The 13,902-nt window shown below is 61.6% G+C and overlaps 1 protein-coding gene across 7 annotated transcripts in view; it reads left to right on the forward strand.

The window, feature by feature from the left end:
* Positions 1-13,486, forward strand: part of ACAP3 (ArfGAP with coiled-coil, ankyrin repeat and PH domains 3) — a 15,808-nt gene extending 2,322 nt beyond the window's left edge. For 3 of the 7 annotated variants that reach the window (XM_077891688.1, XM_077891685.1, XM_077891683.1), the window contains exons 2-24: positions 2,508-2,565; positions 3,305-3,424; positions 3,606-3,659; positions 4,756-4,814; positions 5,696-5,879; positions 6,308-6,352; positions 6,494-6,589; positions 6,673-6,747; positions 7,187-7,591; positions 7,814-7,926; positions 8,014-8,065; positions 8,284-8,384; positions 8,460-8,571; positions 8,872-9,080; positions 9,160-9,229; positions 9,349-9,443; positions 9,525-9,727; positions 9,888-9,995; positions 11,024-11,122; positions 11,222-11,442; positions 11,584-11,693; positions 11,785-11,895; positions 12,007-13,486. In XM_077891688.1, the coding sequence (XP_077747814.1) occupies positions 3,326-3,424; positions 3,606-3,659; positions 4,756-4,814; positions 5,696-5,879; positions 6,308-6,352; positions 6,494-6,589; positions 6,673-6,747; positions 7,187-7,591; positions 7,814-7,926; positions 8,014-8,065; positions 8,284-8,384; positions 8,460-8,571; positions 8,872-9,080; positions 9,160-9,229; positions 9,349-9,443; positions 9,525-9,727; positions 9,888-9,995; positions 11,024-11,122; positions 11,222-11,442; positions 11,584-11,693; positions 11,785-11,895; positions 12,007-12,154 (2,769 nt within the window). In that variant the 5' untranslated portion in view covers positions 2,508-2,565; positions 3,305-3,325 and the 3' untranslated portion in view covers positions 12,155-13,486. The remainder of the gene's footprint in view (positions 1-2,507; positions 2,566-3,304; positions 3,425-3,605; positions 3,660-4,755; positions 4,815-5,695; positions 5,880-6,307; positions 6,353-6,493; positions 6,590-6,672; positions 6,748-7,186; positions 7,592-7,813; positions 7,927-8,013; positions 8,066-8,283; positions 8,385-8,459; positions 8,572-8,871; positions 9,081-9,159; positions 9,230-9,348; positions 9,444-9,524; positions 9,728-9,887; positions 9,996-11,023; positions 11,123-11,221; positions 11,443-11,583; positions 11,694-11,784; positions 11,896-12,006) is intronic. The other 4 variants (XM_077891689.1, XM_077891684.1, XM_077891686.1 and 1 more) reach the window with 3 other exon arrangements.
* Positions 13,487-13,902: the final 416 nt, after the last annotated feature.

Raw genomic sequence — 13,902 nt, forward strand, 5'->3', positions numbered from 1 at the left:
TCTGGGTGTGCCAGCAAGAGGACCTGTGTATGGATGTGCTGGTGAGCCTTCGGATTGGTACTCTTACTCTCGGGCCCCTTGCACAATCATCACGCAGGGAAGCCAGCAGCAAAGGCTTGGGGAGGCTAGGGATGAGGGGTGGGGGGTTGGACCAGAAGGGCCCCGGGGCAGAAGGTCTGGGGGTGATCCTCAGCATTCTCCCATTTTCTGTTGATGATTGATTGAGGGAGGGAGCGTGAGCAATTCTGGCACCCACAATCCTACATCCCTACCACCACCCACTGTCCTTTAGAACCCAGGCTACGGGGGAGGATATAGCTGGGGCCTCAGCTGGAGCCTCAGTCCTGATTGAAGCCTCCACACCTCACCCTGGCCCCTTGCTCAGAGCCTTATGGTCCTTCTTCCCCTGAGTGGAGAGATGCAGACCTACTTTGCCTGGGCAAATTGGGTTCATTGACACCTCATTCACCTCCAGGCCTTCCCTCCCATACTAGGTTGGTCTGTCCAGTAGCCCACAGTGGGTACAGTGGCTGCCTGGGTTTTGCTGTGCTTCCTCTGGCTGGGAGACGCTACCCCAGGAAGGTGCCCAGCTAGGCCTGGGATGGGGACTGAGGAACTTCATCTGAACCTTGGGCCACAGAAGCCACATTGTGGATTTCGGGGTTGGACTGAGATTTAACAGGGGTTTGAGGTTCTCCTGGGGTCCCACTATTTCTGCACCCTCAGGTGCCACTGAAATGTAACCTGGGACTTCCTGGTGGCAGGCCTGGGGTCAGCCACAGTAAGGCTGGGTGGGAGGCTGTAGTCAGTGACAAGAGGCCAGGTGGCCCCAGCCCTGGAAATAGGGACCATGCCCCCACGCTCTTGGCCTGGGGAGAGCCCCACAACCTTGGGATGCATGTGGGAGAGTCCAGACTCTTCCAGACAGGCCTGGAGGTGCTGCCCCCTCCCCTGGGTGGGGCTTCAGGCGCTGAGTCATGGCTTTGGTGGGGAAGCCTGCCTCACCCTCCTCCTTGTCATCCAAGCTACTGAAGAAATCCTGGAGGAAGGACAGGAGAGGAGGCCTTAGGTCCTTGAGGGCAGGTGCTGGGAGATGGGCACAGAGCCCCCAGGGCAGGGTGCTGGTTCTCTGCTCTCTGCAGAGCACCTACCTTGCCCCAGTGAGCACATTCATCAGCATCTAGTTGGCCCCACCCTTGCGGGGCAGGGTGAGGGGCCCCTCCTTGCCCAGGAGCAGCATCTACCCCTGGGTGGGTGGTCAGTCCCTTCTCTGGAACTCAGAGATCCCCATGGTCAGAGAGGAGCTCAGGACCAGTCAGGGACGGGGGTGGGAACTTCAACGTCCCTGGCTGGGGCATCCTGGTGCCCTCCTGACAGATCTAGATTGGGGGCAAACAGAACTACACCCCATATGAAAGACTAGGTCCCTGAGCCAAGGCCTGGGAAACCCGGAACACAGTCCCCACTTCCCCCAACCCCCACCAGCCATGGGGGCAGCAAGGGTCCACTGGGCATGGATGGCCTTCCCTCTGTCCGACCTCCTCCTAAGACCTGTCTCTGGAGCCTTGGCAGTCCCTCAGAGCCCCGCTGTCACCCCTGGCCCTCATTGCCTGCTGTCGTCCACCCCCAGGAGGCAGATGGGTCCAGTTCACCAGCTGAACGGGTTGGGGGGGGTGGCGCTGGGATCCTGGCCCTCTTTCCCTATTTCCTGTTCCCAGAACCAGGGAGGGGGGTCACGTGCCTGATCCATCTGCCTCGCCGCCTTCCGGGGATTCTCCCGTGTGTGTGGCTTCTCTGGTGATGTCATTCCTTAACTCTTGCCTCCCTGAGGCCGCACCATTGTCAGGCTGTTCCGGTGGGAGTGGGCTCCTCTGAGGCTTGCCCCACTGCTCCCTTTGAGCAAACTGTGCTGTTTGTCATGGTGAGGTTGGAGGACTCAGCAGGGCCCCCCCTCCACAGTTAGTCTGGGCTCTCGTGATGCTGCTAGAACCAGAGGAAGCAGCTGGCCTATGGTTTTGGGTCCTGAGACTGGTCTGCTCCCGGGTCCCCAGGCCCAAGGTGGGGTCTGGGGTCAACTGAGCCCCAAGAAGTGCAGTGGGTGGGCCAGGAGAATGGCTGCAGCCTCTCCCTCTGTCCTCAGGGGCTCGTCTGGCCTTCTCTCTCTGGGGCCAGAGCAGCCAGACCCCAGGTGGGGCCATCACGGCTGACAGGGGTGGTGGGGTGGAGGCTGGGTGGCTCTGGAGTCAGGTGGACCTGGGTCCCAGTCCGTCACCCTCTGCCCAGGGGGGCATCTGCCTTTGCCAGCCTCCATTTCCTGCATATCTGAGGCACCCTGGACAGCAGGAGGGCTGACAGGAGCAGGTGGCCATAAGCTCTGTGATCCTTTCCCACTGCACATCCTCACGGGGAGGCATGGAGGACAAGGAAACCGCAGCCTGACCCCTGGCCCTGCAGGGCTCAGCAGCTTGCTGTGGGTTGGTCTGCAAACACCTTCGCTCTTGTTGCAGGGCTACTATTGATGAGGTGGAAACCGACGTGGTGGAGATTGAGGCAAAACTAGACAAGGTGAAGTGGGGTCTGGGGTGGAGTGGGGTGCATGGGGTCCAATGCTGCTGCTCTGTCCCAAGGCCTGGCCCCGACTGGCTCACGGGCCGCCATGCTTGGGTGCGAGCATGTGTGTGCGAGCGAATATGTGTGTGCGAGTGTGTAAGCATGTGTGTACATGTGAGTGTGTGTGCAGGGCATGCCTCCTCCACCCACCCCCACGTGTGTGGTGTACAGGGTCTGGGTCAGTTCCCCCTTCTCCCTGGCTGTAGCCTATCGTAACTGTCCCAGGGTGCACATGCTGCTTGCACATGTGTGTCTCCCATGAAGTGGGGGTAGGCCTTTGTGAGTCCCCTCCCACCCTCTGTAGGGCAAGGAGGGTGCAAATGGTGCTTTTGGGTGACTGGGCCCAGGGGAAGGAGTGGGGTAGGAGGAGAGGGAGAGGGAGGGATTGCATCCCTGAGGCCTTCACTGGCTGGTCCTGCCAGCCCCTGGCCAAGACCCCATGCCCACTTCCTCCCTGTGTTCCCCTGCTCTGGGCTTCTGCTCTGGAGCCAAGACCTTCACGGCCCCTGGCTGTCCATATAGCTCCTGGTGGGTGAGAGAGAGGGCTGGCTCTGTGGGGACAGCTGTGTCCTGGGCACTGAGATGAACTCTGGCTGCCCCTGGGTGGTCCCTAGCCCTGGGGCCTGGTCTCTGGGAGGAGGGGAGGGCTGCCACTTGCAGGCACAGTGAATGGTCCTCCTTCTATCATCCATAGCTGGTCAAGCTGTGCAGCAGCATGATAGAGGCTGGCAAAGCCTATGTCACAACCAACAGACTGTTCGTGAGTGGTGTTCGAGACCTGTCCCAGCAGTGCCAGGGCGACTCCGTCATTTCGGTGAGGGGGGAGCTGAGGGTGGGCACCGGTAGGCAGCCCTGTGATGGTGCCTAGGCTGTCGGCGCCGGTGGGCATCTGTGCTGGGCTGCAGGGCTGGGTGACTCTGAGACCTGTGGGCAAGGAGATGCCAACAATCCTGGGAATACAGCCGTGTCATCTTCCCTACCCTGTCTCCCCCTAGGAATGTCTGCAGAGGTTTGGAGACAGCCTGCAGGAGATGGTCAACTACCACATGGTAAGCCCTGGCCCCGGGGGGTTGATGTGTGGTGGCCTGGCCAAGAGCACATCCCTCTGGCTACTCATCCCAACAGCCCCGCCACTGGCTTCCCTCAGGCCCCGCCCAGCCTGGAACTGCCCTCAGCTGGCTCAGAGAGAGCCGAGCTGGCCACTATTAGGAAGCCACATTCCTACTCCTCAGCCTGCCAGGGTGGGGGGATACCACTGAGGTGCTCTACTGTGTCCCAGATGGGGGCCAGACAGTTGGGGGGGGGGCAGAGGGAACAATATCAACCCAGGTCTGAGGACAGTGGGGTCTCAGGGTGGGGGCTACCTCAGAGGCTCCTTTAGGGTCCCCCACTTGGCCCGGCTGACCCCACGGCCCAGGGATGACTGCTGACCTCACTGCTACCCAGGCTGGGTATGGGTGACCTTGAGTCTCTCAGGATCTCGAGCACCTGTGGGTGGTCAGACCTGGCTTGGGAACCAGGGTCCCAGAGTGATCGAGGAGCCCCACTCCAGCAGGGGAAGTATAGAGATAAACCAGCTCAGAACAGTGCATTCTGCCCTAGTTGTCTGTCTGTCTCTCTGTCCCTAGTTAGGGCCTAGCCCTCCTCCCATGATGGGAGGGTCTGATTCTGGGCCCAATCCATGTTGTCGGGAGGCTCTTCCACCGTCTCCTGTTCCCCAGGCCAAGCCCTCATGAGCTCTGGGCTCTGACCCCCTCCTTTCTGCTGTAGGCCTGGCTGTACTTAAGTGGCCTTCTGGGAGGCAGTGAGTATACTCAGTGGCCTGTGTATGCCTGCTCTGAGTTGGCATGAGGTGGTGCCGTAGGAGGGGGACCTGCCTGAGATAGCTTTGGTCTCTTGTTTGGCTAAGAGCCAGGTAGGGGAGATGGGCAGGTGGTCACAGCTGTGGCCTTTGGGCAGTGACCCAGGCCTGGGGCCAAACCCACTCTCCTGGACCCCATGAGACTGGCTCTGTGTGAGTGACCTGCTGGGGCCCAGGCAGGGCTGGGCCGGGTTTCCCTGGTCCTCCCTTGGAGGGACAGGGGCTCAGCCCATGGAGTTGTATAGAAGTAGACCCCAACACCACTTCCCTCCCTCGGCCCCCAGATCCTGTTTGACCAGGCCCAGAGGTCTGTGAGGCAGCAGCTCCACAACTTTGTCAAAGAGTGAGTAGCCCTCAGACCCCTGAGGGAGGCCTGCCCTCTACTGGCCCTGGGAGGAGTTGGTGGAGTGGGGAGCAGACCAGAGCTATGCTTAATTTGGGAAGCCTGGGGCCTCAAGACTGAGTGGAGATTTAGCAGGAACCAGGGCTTGGAGGTGGGTGAGGCTGAGGTTGAGGAAGCAGTGCCTGGAAGGCAGGGCATGGAGTCAGAGAGGACACAGGGTAGCCAGGCAGGCCCCAGGCAAGGGGTGAGGGTTAGGGTGGTGGTGGGAGGGGCGAGGGCTGGGTGGAGGTCTGAGCTCTGTGCCTTCATGTACAGGTGGAGTGCTTATGGCACTCCTGAGTGATGTCGAGTTGGATCTGAGTATGAGTCTGGGGTCTAGGGTGAGGCAGGGGGTCTCTAGGCTGGAGTGATCCTGGGAGTGAAGTGGTGAAGGGCAGGAGGAGGCCTGGATCACAAGAGGGGGACTGGTGGGAGAGGAGGATGGGGGAGGAGGGAGAGGGGGAGGGAGATGGAGGAAGGATGAGGAGGAAGGAGGGGAGAAGGGGAAAAGTGGAGAGGGGGAGGATGGGGAGGGGAAGGACTGGGAAGGAGGGAGTGGGGAAGGAGGGAGAGAGGAGGGAGAGAGGAGGAGGGAGAGGAGGAAGGGTGGGGAAAGAGAGGGAGGGGGAGGACGGAGGGGAAGAGGGAAGATGAAGAGGAGGGAGAGAAGGAGGAGAGCCCTGGCATGGGGGTGGGGGTGGGGGTGCGGGGGCAGGGAAGTAGGGAGGGGAGGCTCTGCCCCAGAGCACAGAGTGGGTGCTAGTGGAGGGAGGGCAATTCATGAAGGTGGGAGACCTACATGCACTCCTCCCAAGGCCCCATCTGACACTCCCTGCCCCCAGGGATGTGCGGAAGTTCAAGGAGACCAAGAAGCAGTTTGACAAAGTTCGAGAGGACATGGAGCTGTCCCTCGTGAGGAATGCCCAGGCTCCACGGCACCGTCCCCATGAGGTGGAGGAGGCCACAGGTGCCTTGACCCTCACCCGGAAGTGCTTCCGTCACCTGGCACTAGACTATGTACTCCAGGTCAGCCGCTGGACAGGGGGCTGGCGTTCAGAGAGTCCCTTCTGGCTCCAGGAAACCTTGGATGCCAGATCTTGGGAAGGAACATGGTGGGGGGTGGTGCCTAGGCAAAGGCTCAGCAGTGGGAGTGGGCTGGAGATGAATGTGAGGCTGCAAGACTGCAGGGTGCAGGGGGTGGACTGAGGCCTTGAAGAGTGAGGGGGGCTTGGAGGGCCTCAGAGCAGGTGTGAGAATTTCTGGCTTTGTTCATGGGAAGAGCCCAAAGTCTTAACTTGGGGAAGGACTCCATGACCATGGGAGAGTGAGGGTGGCAAAAGTGCAGGGAGCTGAAGATGAGCTGGAGGTCTCAGGGGACAACAAGCAGCCTGGGGGACAGGCCATGGGCTACCTCAGCCCCAGCACCCTTCACCTGTTCACCTCTCCCCTGGCAGATCAATGTCCTCCAGGCCAAGAAGAAGTTTGAAATCTTGGATTCTGTGAGTGATTGGTGAGGGGGTGGGAGTGGGGGCATTGGCCTCCAGTGCAGGCTTGTGAGGTGTGCTAGGTGTGAGGATACCTATTGGGTCCTCTGGTCACTGCTGCTGAGGACCCCCCACCTGTACCCGCCCCCCTTACAGATGCTGTCCTTCATGCATGCCCAGTACAGTTTCTTTCAGCAAGGCTACAGCCTGCTGCACCAGCTGGACCCCTACATGAAGAAGTTGGCAGCCGAGGTGAGCCCTAGGGTGAGGTGGACCCAAGACCAAGGTCTCAGTGGAGGCTCATTCACTTCCTCCCCCATGCCCCTCCCCCACAGCTTGACCAGCTGGTGATCGACTCTGCAGTGGAAAAGCGGGACATGGAGCGAAAGCACGCTGCCATCCAGCAGCGGGTGAGGCCCTTCAGCCCCTGACCTCCCTGCACGGATGGGGACCCCAAGAAACCAGTACCTCCTATTCCCTGTGTAGGCCTGCGGCCTCTGCAGGGGCTGATGCTGTTCCTCTTTGAAATGCGCCCACCCTCCGAGGGGGAGGTCTCCATCCTTAGGAGCCTCAACCTGGAGGAGTGGAGCAGTAGGGTGGGCGGCGGGGCCAGCCTCCTGAGCTCACAGATGCTGGGGCTGGGGCTGGGATTCGGGCTTTCCTTCCCTGGGGCTAGTGGTGGTCTCGGAGGCCTCTGTTGCTGGCCCTGGTCTAGACAGCCCCAGGCTGGAGGTGGGCCTGAGGTGGGCTGCAGGGAGGAGGGACTATTTCCAGATGCTGGGAGCCGCTGACACTCACTGGCTCTCTCTCCCCCTCCTCACACGCTGCTGCTCCCGGCACCCCCACCAGACTTTGCTGCAGGTGAGTGGGCGTGTCCCCGGGGAGGGCGGGGCCTCTGCCCGCCCAAGAGCTTCAGCACCACGGACAACTCCTGGCCTCCGCGCCGAGCACCTGCGAGAGCACTTGCTGGAAGCCGAGGCTGGCACCAGCGGGACTTGGGCTGAGCTGGACCGCGTCCCCCGCGGGAAGGGCGCAGCTGTCCCTCTCTGCCTCCGCTCAGCCAGGGAAGCAGGTGGCTGGGCCTCCTCTCCTACCGCGGACACACAGGACAACACTCAGTGTCTCCTCAGTCCCTGTGAATGGAGCTCTGTCAGGCTGGCTGGAGACGTCCCAGCTGGCAGTGTGAATGGGAGACTGCGGATGGGGGGGGAGGCAGCTTCCTTCCTGGTCCCGGAGCCCGCTGTCCCTACAAGGGTGGGTGTGGGGTGAGGGCTAGAGCTCTGGGGGCCCTCAGCTGTAATGGGAGGCATCTGCCCCCGGGGAGTTCAGGGCGATGTTCTGTGCTGGGGTCAGGAAGAGGCTGTGGAGGGCAGTGCCTCACCTCAGCGTTGGCTCTGGGGGAAGCCTGGCAGGGCGGCAGTGTCCTCACAGCCAGGGGTGGACACTCACTAGGGGCTGGGCTCCTACCACCCCCAGGACTTCTCCTATGATGAGCCCAAAGTGGAGTTTGATGTGGATGCACCCAGCGGTGTGGTGATGGAGGGCTATCTCTTCAAGAGGGCCAGTAATGCCTTCAAGACATGGAACCGGTGAGGGAGGGGTATTTCCAGGGGGTCTGTGGGGCAGACATGGGGTTGGCTCTGCCTGACCCCCTCCTGGCCCATCCACCTGCCCAGGCGCTGGTTCTCCATCCAGAACAGCCAGCTGGTCTACCAGAAGAAGCTCAAGGTGCGCCTCAGGGCTGCTGGGGCTGGGTCTGTGACTCCTGGGCCCCTCCCCTCCTGGACCCTGGGGTGGGCTGCTCTGTGGGGGGAGGTTGTACAGGGGTGAGGACACCCCTTGGGTGTCAGACAGTCTGTGTCTTTGAAGTAGAGTGATAAACAGGTGGCCAGTGCAGGACCAGGGCTGGGTGCTGAGCACAAGGCCCATGGTGCTACTGCCTGCAGGACGTGCTGACTGTGGTGGTGGATGACCTCCGTCTGTGCTCTGTGAAGCCATGTGAGGACATTGAGCGGAGGTTCTGCTTTGAGGTCGTGTCACCCACCAAGTGAGGAGGCCCAACCCAGGGCAGGGGTGGGGAGGGAGCCCCTGCCTGCCTGGCCTGATGGACCCCTTCCTCCAGGAGCTGCATGCTACAGGCCGACTCAGAGAAGCTGCGGCAGGCCTGGGTTCAAGCTGTGCAAGCCAGCATTGCCTCCGCCTACCGGGAGAGCCCAGACAGCTGCTACAGTGAGGTGTGGCCCTCTTAGTACCCTGTGTGTGTGCGCATGTGTGTGCGAGATACCTGTGTGCTGCAGGGGGGTGGCCCCTATAGGCTGCATGCAAGCAGATGTGTACGATGTCAGCATGTGTCTGTATAGGCCGGTGTGCATATTGTGTACGTGTGAGTATGCACACACACGTGAGCACACAGCTTATGTTTTAGCTGTCCTAGCCTGTGCTGGCACCTCCAGCTAGGGAGGGAGAGGGGGTCCCCCTGGGGTGATGGAGGCTGGAGCTCCTGAGGGCTGAGTGGCCCCTTACACCATCCACAGAGGCTGGACCGCACAGCATCTCCATCCACGAGTAGCATCGACTCTGCTACAGACTCTCGGGAGCGCAGTGTCAAGGGCGAGAGTGTGCTGCAGCGTGTGCAGAATGTGGCTGGCAACAGCCAGTGTGGGGACTGTGGCCAGCTGGATCCCCGCTGGGCCAGCATCAACCTGGGTGTGCTGCTCTGCATTGAGTGCTCAGGCATTCACAGGTAGGCCCACTGGGTGGGCTGGGCAGGGGTGCTGGGGTCGAGCTGCTCCCTGACTCACCCCTACCTCCTCACTGTCCAGGAGCCTGGGTGTCCACTGCTCTAAGGTGCGGTCCCTGACTCTGGACTCGTGGGAGCCGGAGCTGCTGAAGGTATGTATGTATGAGGCCATCACAAGCTGCCACACTAGCAGGAGCCAGGTCTGCCAGCTTGGGGGATGTGGGGCACCCTGGAGCTGGAGCTGATGTTGGCACACCCTGTGTCCTGCTAGCTGATGTGTGAGCTTGGAAACAGCACCATGAACCAGATCTACGAGGCTCAGTGTGAGGGACCAGGTAGCAGGAAGCCTACAGCCAGCAGCCCCAGGTGAGGTGGGGAGGGGTAGCCTAGACCAGGCCAGGGGAGCCCCCGCCCTTGAGTGCCACCTCATGTCCACTCCTGGTCCAGGCAAGACAAAGAGGCCTGGATCAAGGACAAGTATGTGGAAAAGAAGTTCCTGCGGAAGCCGCCCTCAGCACCAGCTCGTGAGGCCCCTCGGCACTGGCGGGTGCAGAAGTGCCAGCGCCACCACAGCTCCCCCCGAGCCCCCGCTGCCCGCCGCAAGGTCCGACTGGAGCCTGTCCTGCCCTCCGTGGCTGCTCTGTCTTCAGGTGCCAGGGGGGCTGCACCCTCAGCTCACATACCTGTGCAAGGGTGGGAGGTGGGCTGTAGCTGCCAAGCCTCAGGCCCTAGGAAGATCAGGGTAGGGCAGGAGGAGGGACACAGAGACTCCCAGCATGATTAGGCCTCAATTTCCCCACCTCCCTGCAGCAGGTGCTGGGGAACGCAAGTTCCGGAGGGACTCTCTCTTCTGCCCAGATGAGCTGGACTCCCTCTTCTCCTACTTTGACGCAGGAGCTGCTGCAGCTGGTCCACGTAGTAAGTGCTGTGAGGACTCTAGTACCCTGCTGCCCACTGCCTTTGGCCCCAGTCAGGGCAGCAGTGCAGGGGCCAGGCATGGCTCACCTGTAAGGTGGCTGAGTGTGGCCAGCCAAAGCCCCTTGCTTGGAGACTGGAGGGACTGGTGTTCCTTGCAGGGAGGACAGGGCTGGGGAGAATCTGGGGGCCAAGGAGAGCTAAGGCTGAGATAGCCTCTCAAGGGTTTGGGCTTACTTGGCCACTGGATCAGAGGCTAAGGCCATGATCCTCAAGACTGATGTATGTGAATTGCGTGTGTGGTATGCACACTGCAGTATGTGTATGTGATGTGCGTGGGTGTACACGGCATGTGCATACTTGTGTGCATGCACACTTGTGGCCTGGGCAGCTGTGTGCTGGAGCCAGCCTGAGAGACAATCCTTGGAGTTGGGGGCCCAATGCTACAAGCAGGGCTTCCTGTTAATGATTTCTTGGCACCCAGTGGTTACCCATTGCCTATGTAGAGCTTTTTGGGCAATGTAGACAGAAGGCATTGGACCCAGACCAGGAACTCAGAGGGCGGGGGTGGGGTGATGAGGGGGTGTCCTCTGGCAGCAGAGGGCGCTGCCTCACCATCATTCCTAAGTCTGGGGCTGCCCTTGGGTAAGCCATCTGGGATTTCGCTCAGTGCTGGGGAGGGATGGGGGTGTGCCCTGCACTTGGTGAAGACCTCACGCTGCACGGTGATCTCCCAGCATGCACTCGCCACGAACAGGCCTGAACGCCTGACTGCACGGTTATGCTTCAGTCCCTCTATCCCGCTAGGGCTGACCTGCCTGAGGGTAGGCTTCCTCTGGAGCTATGCTCTTGGGTGCGCTACTTGAGCTCCTTTGAGCTATCACTTGGTTTTCTCCCCTTCCCGCCATCCTAGGCAGAGCTCCCCTCCTCTAGGGCATTTCCCAGGGATGGATGGGCATTCTAGCCTTCCTGCAGGGCTCTGGGAGGAGTCAGGTACTCTAAGGACCTCCATCTGTCCCTGGACCCCACAGGTCTGAGCAGCGACAGTGGCTTAGGGGGCAGCTCTGATGGCAGCTCGGACGTTCTGGCCTTCAGCACAGGCTCCGTGGTGGACAGTGTCACGGAGGAGGGTGGGTGCACCCTACCTGCCTCACTGCAGCCCAGCCTGTGCCCTCCCCCGACCCTCCTTCAGGCCATGTTGCAGCCCCTGACTTTACTCCTCCCTTTAGAGGGTGCAGAGTCTGAGGAGTCCAGTGGTGAGGCAGACGGAGAGGCTGAGGCCTGGGGCCTGGCAGACGTGCGTGAGCTACACCCTGGGCTCCTGGCACACCGAGCGGCGCGCACCCGAGACCTCCCTGCGCTGGCCGCCGCGCTGGCTCACGGGGCGGAGGTCAACTGGGCTGACACAGAGGACGAGGGCAAGACGCCGTTGGTGCAGGCTGTGCTAGGGGTGAGCAGATGCGGGGAGGGCACAGGTGCGTCTTTGGCACTGGCTTCCTTATGGCGCCAACACCAGGATACCCTGTACCCTCCTGGAGACCAGCCAAAGTCCATTTCCTCAGCTGAGCCTGAACTGTCCTCGGCTCCCTAGGGCTCCCTGATTGTCTGTGAATTCCTTCTGCAAAATGGAGCAGATGTGAACCAAAAAGACAGCCGGGGCCGGGCGCCCCTGCACCACGCCACGCTCCTGGGACGCACAGGGTGAGTCTCTGGCACCCCTCCTGCCTGCGGGGGCCCAGGGTTGCCTTAGCCCACCCCGGGCTACCTGTGACTCGTCCTCTCCATACTGCAGTCAGGTGTGCCTGTTCTTGAAGCGAGGGGCTGACCAACATGCCTTGGACCATGAGCAGCAGGACCCGCTGAGCATCGCGGTCCAGGAGGCAAACGCAGACATTGTCACTTTGTGAGCGTGGGCGGGGCCACGGGGTGGGGAGAGAGCCTGGGGTCCTCAGTGAGGGGTAGAGGGGCCACCAAGGTGGGGGAAGGGGCATGCCTCATCCTGCATCTCCCACAGGCTGCGTCTGGCACGCATGGCTGAGGAGATGCGAGAGGCCGAGGCGCCCCCTGGCCAGCCGGGCGCCCTGCTGGGGACCAGCCCCACGGAGCTCCAGTACCGCAGGTGCATCCAGGAGTTCATCAGCCTCCACCTGGAGGAGAGCTAGGGTGGGCGGCCGGGTCTGGCCAGAGGCTGCAGCGGGAGCCTCCCTGTCCCCCCACCCTGCCTGCCCTGCCTCTGGTGGCCCTGGGCCCGATTCCTGAGAGCCCCAGGGCCTGGCCAGCTCTCCTTAGAGCCGCCCCAGCCCCAGGGCTTGTGAGGGACCCCAGCACTGAGTCTTAAGAAGCCCCACTTTCCCCCTGGGAGGTGCTGCATCGCCTGGCACCCCTCATCACACCTGGGGACCCCGTGTCTTCAGGTGACCCCTTTCCTGGGGACCTGGGTTGCTCACGTCACAAACCACTCTGAAGGCCCCATATCACCTTGTGCCCCTCAGATGCCCCCTCCCTCTGGGGTCTGTGTCACCTTATGCCCCTGCATCCATCCTATGTCCTCTCTGCCTTCAGGGCCTGTGTCACCTCGTGCCCCCACCTTTACTGCCGTAGAACACTGACCTGCTAGTTGGGTCCCACCTACACACCCCCAGAGCCCCTCTGCTAGGCCCTGGGGCTGGTGGCTGGCCACCAGTGCCCTTTGAGGGCAGAAGGGGCAGCCCATCCAGGGAATCAACCCGTGTACCTCACTTAGTTACCAGCATCCAGGCTGGGCTTCTCGGGTGCTGGGGGGGTGGGCTGTGGCCTGGGGCCTCAGCCCTGGCTGGACGCAGGCGTCCCAAGGCCATGTGGCTGGCCACACAGGCCCCAGTGCTGTGTGGCCGGAGACCTGTCCCTGCCTTCTCCAGAGGCTCTGGCCCAGAGCCGGTGCATAAAGGACTTTGGCACTTTCCACCCCTGCATCTGACATTCTTTGTCACAGACTGAGCAGATTTTCTACAACGACCTCTTTCTCACTTTGTCTTGCGTCTTTTCTCTGTGGATTCTTGAGGACCACCTTGACACACCTGGCTCTGCCTGCTGCTGGGGGGAGGCTCCTGCAACTCTACCCTGCCCCTCACTGGCCTCACCCCTCAAGCCGGGCCTGTGGATGGGTCCAGGGGCCCCTCAGATCACCCCCCCAGGGCCCACCAAGGCGTTCATCCTGCATTCCCCCTTCCGGGAGCCCTGGGGCAGTGGCTGGGCCTCACCCCAACTTACATCCTTGGTCTGGCCAAGGCCACTATGCAAAAGCTGTCCAGGGAGGCTCCATGGGCGGCAAGGTGGGTGCTGAGTCCCCCAACTCCCTCGCCTGTTGGCTGTGACCCCTAAAGAGCAGAATTAACTCCCTCCTTTCTCCCTGCTTGAGCTCTGCCCCCACCTCCCACCCCACTACCTGCATCAGGGCCTCGGGCTGGCAGGACCTGCCCCCGCTCCAGATCACAGTTAATAAACTGCTGCTTGCATCCCTGCCTGTCATTGGCTCACCCGCCTTACTCCACTCTGTCTCATCTGGGGAGGAGGTGTCTCTGGGTCACCTAATGGTGACCCTGAGTGGGAGAGCATCCGTGCCCTGAAAGGATGCAGTAAACCAGAACGCAGCCACGGCCTGCTGGGGGCCTGCTGGGGGCCTTGGGACTTCCCCCAGCCCCCCGCCCCTCTTCCTTTCTCTGGCCTGGACTGTGCCCCCTGGAGGGCACAGTAGGGAGTGGATGCTTAGTTGTGAGAGTGGTCTGGGGCTTGTCCTGTCTCCTGGGCAAGCCCTGGCCCTGCAAGCTGGCCATGGGCACGGTGTCCTCCTGTCCCCCAGCCCCCACAGTGCGTCTGTGGCTCCAAGGAGTGTGGATTTATAGCCAGGGGTTTTCAGCTTACGCAGGAGGGG

This window comes from Canis aureus, chromosome 3 (assembly GCF_053574225.1).
Source record: "Canis aureus isolate CA01 chromosome 3, VMU_Caureus_v.1.0, whole genome shotgun sequence".
Classification (NCBI taxonomy): Eukaryota; Metazoa; Chordata; class Mammalia; order Carnivora; family Canidae; genus Canis; species Canis aureus.